General features: G+C 39.3%; 1 protein-coding gene across 1 annotated transcript; it reads right to left on the bottom strand.

Moving 5' to 3' along the window:
• Positions 1-5,944: 5,944 nt before the first annotated feature.
• On the bottom strand, positions 5,945-10,823 carry LOC146638758 (neuronal acetylcholine receptor subunit alpha-9-II). The gene is made up of 6 exons (XM_085371046.1): positions 10,781-10,823; positions 10,335-10,480; positions 8,421-8,575; positions 7,986-8,166; positions 7,288-7,639; positions 5,945-6,717 (listed from the first exon to the last, which is right to left on the bottom strand). The coding sequence occupies exons 1-6, from the start codon at positions 10,818-10,820 to the stop codon at positions 5,945-5,947; spliced, it is 1,647 nt and encodes a 548-aa protein (XP_085227172.1). The 5' UTR covers positions 10,821-10,823.
• Positions 10,824-11,756: the final 933 nt, after the last annotated feature.

Here is an 11,756-nt window from a genome sequence, read left to right as displayed (position 1 = left end):
TACTCAAATACTCACTCTTGGACTATGGTTATATTAGTTATTATAAGAAAATAGACACAAATAGAAAAGTCTTTATGCAAAGCTGGACTCTCTTAATATTAAAGTTAAACAATGCACTGAAAAATTTAAACTTGAAGCTCAGAGATTTTCTGATTTGGGGCAATATAAACATAATGGACTCGACTTTACCTAAAAAAAGAGATTTTATTTTGTACATATGATGGTTAATTAAGTGAAACAGGATATCTGTAAATAAAAGCCACAATACAGCCAGAATAAAGGACATGATTAAACTAAAGATTTATTAACATGATCTCACAAGTGTATTAATTAAAACTTTTTTCCCTGATGACATTACGTTTAGTTGAATTTAATAGTTAAACACGACATTTTGCAGTGTAAGAAGGCAACATTAAATTCCAAATGCAAAGTTTGTAAGCCAATACAAACACATTTATTAATTTATTTTATTAAGTAACAATAATAATGTATAGAATATATAAATACCTATAATAGTTTCAGTTAGCCTTAAAAAGAGAAACGTTTTAACCAGTTTAAATAAAAATATTACAGATTAGATTATCAATAAAATGACCCTAAATGAACCAATAAATAATATGGAGTAATTGTTATCATGTTTCACCGTTGCTTACAATTTTCAAAACACGTGTGTAATTGCTATGTATGTTTCGCCATTTACCACAGCAGTGATTTAACAAAGCAGACCTCACTTTCTGTAGTAGCAGAGCTGGAAAATTCGTGTTGTTATTCGTTACCTTGTGAGACGGCCTCCCGTTATCCGAGATTCTCCGTATTTTCCTGCGCAGGTAGCTTAACGGTAGTGGCGCTGCTGCTAGCTGCTCAGCAAGTTTTAATTGCCAACTCCCCGCTACACACACACACAAACCCTGACCCCTTACCAAGCAGTAACAGGGGTTTCCTCGGGTTTTACTGCTAGCCCCCCGGCAGCCTTGAATGGGTAATTTATAAAAATGCTACACCGCAGAGTCTCCACTTACAAATAAACTTTCTAAACGTCAACATTACGGTGCAGCTTCGGGTTAGCTTGCTTCCGTCACCAGGGCAACAGCATGCTAATTTTAATGCCCCGTCCTTCACGGATCAAGAGTCTCCTTAACGCTGGATGCCCTCCATCTATCTAGAGCATATGGGCTTGTTAAAATTTTACAGGGCATTATGTCAGAAAACCGCTAACAATATTAGATCGCTTGCAGATGGCACGCAGCTGTTGTTTCATCCAAGGGAAGTTAATAGAAAAGCAGTGGCGTAAATAAAAAGCCTTGGTTCCTTTGCCCCCTGGGGAGGTGGGGGGGACTTTCTGCCACCTTCAATTTCTCTCTGTGCTGCCCTGCATTTAAGTCTTAATACTTAATAACTCATATGATGTTTTTTGTATACTTTTGTATAAGCTGGACCTTTTTTTTAGTTTTTTCGAAGTTTTTCTTTGTATGTAACTGCTTTTTTGTTTCTGTTCATGTTCAGTCCAGTCCTGTTCTTTTTGCTTGTTTGTTACGCTACTTAACACAGACTCATTCAAGCACAAAAAGACACTCAAATCAAGTGTTGTGTCTACACATAACAGACAACTTAGTAAATCTTTTGGTACTTTGTTACCAGCAGCTCATCAAAAAACACATCATTTGTTCCATTTGTTTAGTTAAATCTACAAAAAATGCCAACACAAAGCCTTTGAGAGACATAAAATAGTATTTACATACACAAGGTAATTCCCAAAGAGCTATTAGTGGCATGGTATGCAGTGTGCTTAAGGAATTTAAAATAACTGGACAAATAGAGGACAAAATAAGATCTGGCAGACATAAAATAAATAAATAAATAAATAAAAAATATCTACAGCAGATGAGAATTACCTGAAAGTCATGGCCTTAAGAATTAGGGAAAAAAAATTCTAGAGAAGAAACAGGACCTGAGAGACGCATCTGGTCTTCATTCTCTGAAAACTCACCAGTGAATGATCTTAATGGTGAGTTACTGTCTCTAAATTACACAAGAACTAGACTGAAAATCAGCAGCAACAGGTCTTATGGATTGATGATGCAAATTTGCAAAGTTTTGGTACAAATCGTCATGAATATGTAGGGAAGAAGTCTGGAGAAGGTACAAATAGTCAGTGTCTACTCAGAGGCTCTGTCAGAGTTTGGTGTTGGGGATCTTGTCAACATTAATGGAATTATTAATGCAGAAAGGTACTGTCAGATTTTCCAAAATTTGATTGCAATACCATCTGGAAAGAATCTGATTGCCAATGACTCAGTGTTTTCAGCATGATAGTGTTCCTAAATGCACTACAGGTGCAGAAAAAGCATATGTAGTTAGAAAACATACACAGAGGAACACCATCAGTCATGAACTGGACTCCCCAGAGTGCAGACTTCAGCATTATTGGGATCATCTTGACAGAGAACAGAACAAAAGGCTGCCAACATCCAAAGAAGAGCTTTGATTGTCCTTCAAGGCTGGAAAACTACTCCTGAAGACTACTTAAAGAAATGATAAGAAAGCTTGCCAAAAAAAGAGTTGTGGCTGTGTTGGAGAATGAGGATGCTCATACCAATTATGGATTTTCAAGCTCATTAGAATGGCAGCAAGTTTTTACATGCTGCATTCTATTTATGAATACATGTTCCTGTGCAGTGATTTATATTTGCAATATATAAAGAAATAATGAAGACTTTGGCACAGTACTGTTTATCGTATGCCAAATAAATGCAGGTTATTTGTAACAAACACACTCAAATTTTATTGGTTTATTTATTTATTTGTTTTACATTAGAATGGTAAATCTGCGCTTGACATTTTTATCTACTGTGACCATTAAAGTTTTGGATCTCTCCATTTAATTTAAATAGGCCACCTACAAGGGTGCCAGACAGATTCTGTCTTGAAGGATTTGTATAGTATTCTGTATTTTGACAAAAATGAACAGCTGACAATGCCCCAAAAATGCACCAGATGGGTCACAAGTAACATGTCAGCATTGTCTACATTCAACTGATCGCTTTCTCTGCACTCCGGTTCAAACACTGTGGCCAAAGGTCATGAACATCCATCAGAGATCGTCAGCCTCAGCATCCCTCCCTGCCCATTCATTTGTCATCCAGGGAGCTGTCTATACTTCAAAGAAGACAGGAGTCTACACCATTCATTTTTATAGCTCTGACAATAACCAAGAGGACCATTGTATTTAAATGCAATGACAGAATCCATTTTTTTCTATGACACACTAAATCTGACTCTACTGAGAGCACGTCCAAGTTTACAACACCTCACAATTATTAAACATTTTAAGAGACATTACTGTAATTTACCCAGAACAGATCCTCCCTGCTACACACAAATACAATAAATAAAAGTATCCTCCTTTTTTTTTCCAAAAGTCGCCCATACAGGATGTAAACTGCTAATTGTATTTGTGGGGTATTTGGTCTTTTGTAATTCCTTTGATGTAAACGATGAATTTACATCAAAGATTAATGATTAACATTTATTATATGTCATTACTGAGCCCTGTGATAAGACTAATGACCGGTACAGGGTGTACCCTGCCTCTCGCTCTGTGACAGGCTTCAGCTCCCTCCTCAACTCTGAAATGGATAAGTAAAAGAAAATCGATGGATGGATGGATTTATGTGTGTAATTTGTGTAAAGCTCTATTAAACAGAAATGGTGCAGTCTTTAAAATGCATTAGATGCATAAAGGCTTTTGTAAAGTATCTCAAAGTAGTACAAAATGCCATGAAAGCAGTTACTTTTCACTGGTGAAATAACCGTATCACAGTGATCCTTATTTTTGTATTTCTGTTGTTTTGTACAAAACAACCTAAAGATAAATAATGCTTTCAAGTGAAATTGTGCCAGGCTCTTGGTAATTTCCCAAGCATTGTTTCCCAGAGTGCCTGAGCTTCTGAGCCTGCCCAGATTACATGGTTCACCTCTCTCTCCGCTTCACCATGACAATCACTTTGGAGAGGTGGAGGGAAAAAACACAACACTATCTCACCATCTCCATCAAATTCTGTCAAACAGAGCCCACAGAACAATCAAAAGTTATGCCACCTACTGCTAAAACCTTTTTACTTAGAAAATTAATTTAATTATTAGCCTCCAGGTCAATTAAAATTAATGAACTGGTTACAGAATGGAAGTGAGTGAGACACAGAGCTATAGCCACTTGCCATACTCTACCCCAGAGTACCAGAGGAATGAATACTCTCCAAATATTTTTTGCCTCCTCTCAGTAGTGAAGTTATGTGAGCGGGTCTCTGTAGAAGATGAAAAATGAGTGGGGATGCTTCTGAGCTGCAGATCTTGTACACTTCTGTTGCCACATGCAGCTTCAAACAGTAAGCTTTGGGGCATCCACCACCACTACAATGGTATGCGGGAAGTGAGCGCCCTCTACTGTGAGCTTAAGGTAATGTGAAATTAAAGAATACGACTCATTTTTCTTCATATTTGCAGCTCTTAGCAGGAATAATGAAAACTTATGAGAATGCATACGAAGAAGAAGCAGCCATCATTTACACGCCTAAATAAGTATATCACAGTGTAATTTTACTAAAGTGCAAGTTTATTTCAAAGTGTTGGCCCAAGGCTCTAATGTTGTCCAAAGTTATTAAAACATATCAGTGGGCATTCATTGTGCCAGTTGACATAATGCATCGCTGCATTCAGCTTGAGTGTTGTAGTGTGTATTTTAATTTCATCCCTGAACTGAAACAAACTAGGACATTTATAAAGTAAACTGAGATAGACCAGTTATTGCTTTGAGGAAGTATTAAACTATAGAATTGCCATAATACGTCTTCTATTTATTATGGTGAGAACTCTGGGAGACTATTTCCATGTAAAATGTAGTATGAGTAACTGTATTGTTCAGCAAAAATGCAAATAATTTCAATTATACAAGGCTCAGAAAATGAATACAATTATTTGCATTCAACCTCTTATTGATTGCTTTTCATTTTTCCTGCATTCCTTTTGCCCTAACCTCTTTTATTTCTTCCTTTTCTACTTGGCTTTCCAGTGTTCAGGCATGCACACACACACAAACACATTCACTTGACTTTCAAAGTTAAAGGGATGGGCCTTCGGGAGAACGGGGGTGTCAGAGTGCGCACATTGTGTTACATAATTGATGCTCCATATTACCTTACATCCTGACGGCCCTGGCTGTGCTACAAACAAATCTTGCTCATTAACTATTCACTGGATGATTTTGAACAGAAAAATGATTCTGCCGATCAGGAGCTAGCACTGGCGCTGCGTCTCTCGGCCCCAGGCGTCTGATTACACAGTTGTGAATAAGACATGTGCAGTCTCCACCGGTCATATTTTAACTTGACAGCTGATCCCCTCAAATGTATTCAATGGTCAAATGATGAAGTACTCCTACATCAAAGGTATGATTGATGGAGGCTGTAGCGAGCTACACATTGAGATGCTATAGACTGTATAGCTGACAAAGTAGTAAAATCGAATGTATTAACGAGATGAAGTAAACTGAAAGCAATGAGTTATGAACTGTGGTTTCAATAGATCTGTTATTTGGCATTGCCTGCACATACTGAATGTGTCATGATCTGGCTTATTTTGTTGCGTTTTAGATCAACAACAAAAAACTTATATCACTATGTACAGTACATGAAATCATTATGTGTTGAAGACATAATAGGTTAAACATATTTTTAAAGGTAAGGAATGCAGAGTGGCTTGAATGCGTGTGGACAAAACAATGAATGACAGCTGAAATTTGTTTTTTCGATGATTAATAAAGAAAAGCTGGAAAGTTCACATATGTTTGATTGTCCCATTTGTTTAGAAAAAAAGGGAAAATAGTCCCAATTGACCTTCTGTATAAATATGCAAATTTTAAAAAAAAATCTGTAGAACCACAGTTTGGTCATGGTGCCTTACCGATGATGAGGATGCTCATGAGGAAAACCATGATAAAGAAAATCCACATGAAGAATCTGTCCATGACCTTAGCTATCTTTTTCCATTCTGCCCCCTTGGCGCACGTGGCTCTCTGCTCTCTAAAACAGTTTGCTATGTACTCAACATTGCGCACTAGCTTAGTGTCCATACCAGCGAAGCCACTGCCATGGGTGCAGAAGACACAGGGGCCAAAGGTTACAGTGGGACCCTGAGGTAGAGGCTTTTTATCCTCAGGGCAGCAGGGAATCTTCTGGTCCTCAGAACAATACAGCACCTTATGGTCTTCTTTATAGTAGTCGTTTATCTGAATTTTACCATTAGAGCTTTCATACTTTCCGGGTTCAAAAGTAGATATGTGGGCGCTCTCATCTCTGGTGATGTGGTGCTGAACTCTTGGATATTGCTGCAGCTTGGAGCTCTGGGATCTGGGATACTTGTCGCTATGCCGGTCCTCTCGGCTACTTTGCCTACCAGGTTTACCATTTGAATGAATGTGAGTGTTGAACTGCTGGTGACGGACTTCATCCTGGGTGGAGCGAGAAGACGAAGACGAGGCAGAGGCACAGTTCTCACCCACTTCATAAACAAAACAAATCTTTGACATGTAGTCAATGATGAGGACTTTTGCCCAGTGTGGAACTGGTTTGGCCTCCACACCACAGAAGTGAATGTTCATGATGAAGATGGTGAGAGATGTGGAGGCTGTGACCATTGTCATAGTGGCGATATAGTACTTCCCTGTGTAACAGGAAGGAACAAAAAACAGATGGAAGACAAGTCCATGACCATTAACACACTGTAGGTACTAGAAGGTGGCCCGACATCATTATTAAACCCTATGGATTAGCATTGGGATGTCACTCAAGTTCATATGCATATGAAAGCAGACGAGCAAATACTTTTTGTTCACATTTTAAAATTTCCAACTCCAGGTCAGATTATAGGGTGTGCTATAAATATTTGGACATGTTCGTCCTGTAACATATGGAATGTCATCTTCTCCAGCATGTACACCTGCCTCTCATTCAGTGTCTGCCCCTGTGACCCTTAAAGGTGTAACCTTGTGCTATGCTACATTGCTACATAGATAAATATGGCCCAAGTTTTAACAGTAAAATTCCTAAGGGTACCTTTAATTTGAAAACTAAAAACATACCAATGCATCACTAGATCATAGGTCATTTTTGGACCATGCATGCCTGTACGATTTCTGGTATATTTTTTTTAATAATAGAGTGACAGAAACATAAACCATGCAACAAAAACAAGTTATTAAATATATTTCTAAAAAAAACAAAACCTTCTTACCTATCAAAGGCACACTTTCTGAGGGCGGCATGCTCTCAGCCACCATGAGCTGGAACACCGTTAAAGCTAGAAGAACTGTCACCCCCAGGGAAACCTTTTCCCCAGAGTCTGCAGGCAGATAGAAGCCCAGAGGGGCCAAAAAGGAGATGAGGAAGCAGGGGAGGAGGAGGTTGAAGATGTAAAAGGAGGAGCGACGCTGCAGGAGTACTGTATAGGTGATGTCTGGATACGGGTCAGAGCAACAACCATACATTATTACATTCTTGGTGGCCGGCATTCCACGGCACTCCCACTCAACATTTTCCACAAAGTCTGACAGGTCACCGCTGTCCATGCCCATAATGATGTCTACCTGGAAATAGAGGGGAGGGACACATTTACTGAGAAAAACGTATGTATACGTATACACAGATGAATGATGACAAATACAATGAGCAATGTGTACCTGATCTACATGTCAAAAAGGTCAATCTCAGTTACTCTCTGATCTAACACAGAGGCCAGAGTCACAGCAAGAGCTGGGTCTTGTGTTATTTAACCATTTTAAGGGCCTGGTAAATTTAGGTGTCCCAGATTGCCACTATCCTGAAAGGAAATGTAAGCTACAGAGACTCAATATGGGTTTATCCTCCACAGCATGTTGTTCCATCTACATTTTGTTAAACAAGGTATGGTAGATGGGCAGTATTTCTCCAGACCTGGTTGCCATTGTAAGTCCAGGAACCAAAGGTGAGGTTACACTCCTGGCTGTCAAAGGGGAAGTAGGAGACGTCCACCACGCAGGAGCTTTTGGTGATGGCAGGAGCATCCCAGGTTATCTCCCCATTGTAGCGCAGCCTCACGTTGGTGTCCATGGGCCCAGAGAAATCATCATCAGCTCTAGAGGAGGAAAACAAGTTGAGACTAACTGGCAAGTCATGTGTGTGATTTGGTTAAACAGTGGTCAGATTCAGCGTCTTCTGTTGCTAATTGCTAGTATTTATAATCTCACAAGTAGTCTTTAAAGATAACCATGTAGTCTTTAAACATTGTGAATAAACGTTATATTGAATTATAATATAAGAGACATTAATGGCAGCAAGAAGATTTGTCCACATTCTGCATTCCTGGAAAATTCATCTATGTGAGCATACTTATTATACAGGACGAGGTCAGGCCTCCACACCAGGCTGCTAGGGATGTGGATCACATCCAGTCCATCATAGTCCTCCTTATTCCACTTCAGGTAAGCGTCATGCCACGTCTGCCTAATCCACAGGTAGGCAATCAGCACCTGGTTCCTTTCATCCTACGGTCACAGTCATACTAGTCACAAAAAAGGACCTGCAAATGTATGCAAACACAAACTAGCATGCAACCGTTTTGGTGCCTCTGGGAGAATTTGTTTTTGATTACTTTAAGTGTGAAGATATTAAAAAAAACACACACACACACACAATGATCCCTGCAGCTCATAATGCTAAATTAAATGTTATTGCACTGATCATTTCAATTTATAATTTATACTACATGAAAATAATAAGAAACTGACAGAAAAAAGAGGAACTGTGGTATTTGCCTCATTGACGTATATCACACCTTGCAGAAACTTTATTGCCAGCTTCTTCATTTAGAAATTCTCTATTATAGTTCCACATTGCTTAGAGCTCTGGGATATTTTTAGACCATGTGACATAGTGCATGCTTGCAATCTGCAAGAATGACATGACCACTGATGGTCATGTCATGGCAGTTGTGAAAAACACCAGCTACAGCTTGTTTTTCCTTTAGTAGTTTGTGGTGAGTTTTGAGGCCTGTTTATGGTTACCGTCCTCTGACAGGATATGGCCTTATTTTAGTTTTATATTTTTGACTCTTGCAGCGTGTGCATATTGCTGTCATATAACCCAAAGCCTAACATTAAATACTTCCTCTATTTTTCCATCAAAGATACCTTTGATAACTTTGAATTTCTCTCAGCATCTTCACTCGGATGCTTAGAAGAACTAATTGTTGATGAGTGGTTACAGTTACCAGTTAACACTAGACTCCCAATGTCAAATCCACAACTGCTAAAAACTTTTAAGGTCTATAAGAGGTTGTGAATTTCTGCACATGCCTCAGTTACTGTGTCTTATAACTGTATATCTACACACAACAGACAGTAAGAAAAAAATCCCTCTTGATCTTCTCGGTTCACTGCTCATCAACACCAGGTGGACAAACACAAAGCCTCACAGTGGCTGAAATCCAGACCCGTCTGTCAATATCAGGTGGATGAGCACAGTACAGGAGGTTGGGGGAACACATAACCGCTTTGGTAACAGGACACTCCAGGGTGCACACACACTCATTTGCTGTCTGGCTCGCATCCGTTTCTTCCAAAGTATGACAGAGTGACGACAACAAATGCCCAGATATTATATGGAAACATTACATTCAGCAGCTGGTTTTGTGTCTTCAACTACGCACGCCCAAACCCACACTCACTCCATAGTGAATTAGCAATTCACTGTGGAGTGAGTGACGCAGCACTGAACCCAAACGGGAACCTGACCCAGCCGTGTAAGCCACCAGCCGGTCGATTTGTACAATAGGAGGTCATGGACAACGTTAAGAATAAAAGGTCTGTTCACCTCCATGCTTTCCTTCATGCTGGGCTCAGTGTCAAGTTAAAAAACTCAGTTCTTCGCATTTGCATGTTTTCTGCTAAATCGATGTCAGTTTTACTGCAGTGTGGCTAATGTATTGGCCAATACATTATATGCCAACTATTGACTGCACAGTAATGCTGTAAGCAGAACACGCTATTCGTGATTACCACATATTATTCAACATACATAAATCAGATGCTGATGCCCCGTTTGTGTGCATAAATCACCTTAACCGCTAAAACAGAAAGTGTATTTTTACGTTTCTGCAGCTAGACTATTTAAAAGAAATGCTATGACTCTCAGTGAGGTGTTTAATTTTAGTCGTGGACATAATTAACCTCTTCCATTTATAACTCGCCTTTAACCAGAATGCGTCGCACACGAACCAAGACTTGCTGATGAGAGAGCACGCACCATGTCTTTGATTTGAGAGAGGGTGACCTGCAGGGTGACGTTGAGGGCTCTGTCTGTGTCATCTACAGGCCGCAGGGCACTGGAGTAGTTCTCCATCAAATCATTCAGGAGTTTCTGGGCATAGTGACCCTGAGCAGAGTGAATCACTGAGAGGAGACACAAGTGGTCATCTGTCAACATGCAGGAGGTTAAATTAGCTCCTTCTAGTCACAAATGATTGGTTTACTTTTTCTTGCCATTTGTTAAAACAATACATTTTAAGGCCACGTGAAGAAAATATTTTAAACTATTATAGGTGGTAAAAGTGCAAGCATTTGTGACTTTATACAGTTATGAAAAATAATGTAAACCTGAGTTAAATGATATAATCTAGTCTAATGAATTAAAAGCAAAATGGAGAGGTCTCTTTTTTTCCCCAAAGGAAGACAGGCTTAAGTTTGACTCACCTTTGGGAAGCAGCATCACCAGAAAGATTATTGGGAACATTGCTAGCAAGCCTCTTGGTAACTAATAACTCCAAAGAAGAAATTAAAGGTGGCCTCGACAAGTAATCTAACAGTTCTTGGTTTCATTCCTCAAGATCTACATGATGAGCATTCAACCCCAGTTGAACTCAGATGCAGATAGCAGCGAGCTGTTTCCTCTGGCCGTCTTTGCTGTAAGGCCAGCTCCTAATGTTTGGCAGGGGAGGCAGCATGTCTGCTGACTGAGACACGGAATAAAACTCCAGCTATCACATAGCAGCAGCAGATCAAGAGAAACAGGATGCCCACGAATCATCGCCTCGCCACACAAGGGGCTATTCGCCTGTGAAGTCAGGTGGGGTACTGGTCTGCTCCTGCAACATGCTGCTGTTATGTCAACGGAGGAAAGATGGGAATTTGAAATTCAGGGGATTGTAAATCTATCATTCAATCAAGCAAAGTACAGATTGGCAGCAAATCATTGAAATTAATGAAAGGCATAATGAAAAAGTGAGAAGTAGCATTTTTTCAACTGGAATCGACTTCATAAAAAATGAACATTTCATATCAGCTAAAGTAGAACCTAAAGTAGCAGGTTTTGTAAGGCCCAGGCTTTTAAATAGGAAAGGCATACTCATTTTAATTTAAACAATTATTTACAATACAAATATAAAAATACATTTTTCATCATTAATTAGAGAAAAATATGTATGTTTATTATAACACTCCTGAAATGCTTGTGATTGGGGTGCTGTTAGTGTGCATCTATTCCCCACAATTAACAAAGTGTCACCTTTCACTTTACAGCTGAGGGATTTCCTTTAGCTTCATATATCACACTGGTAATGTCTTATTGGAATTTGATGCAATATGGCCCTTTTCCAGAAAGATGGCAGCCACACAAAGCACAGCACAGGGCTTTTATACACCACGAAAAGAAACCCCTGCAGTTTCTGCT

Source organism: Diplotaxodon limnothrissa, linkage group LG2 (genome assembly GCF_057381915.1).
Source record: "Diplotaxodon limnothrissa isolate DT_005_m linkage group LG2, D_limnothrissa_male_GT1.1, whole genome shotgun sequence".
Lineage (NCBI taxonomy): Eukaryota > Metazoa > Chordata > Actinopteri > Cichliformes > Cichlidae > Diplotaxodon > Diplotaxodon limnothrissa.
The sequence above is the reverse complement of the archived record's forward strand: the minus strand, read 5'-3'. Positions and strand labels throughout refer to the sequence as shown.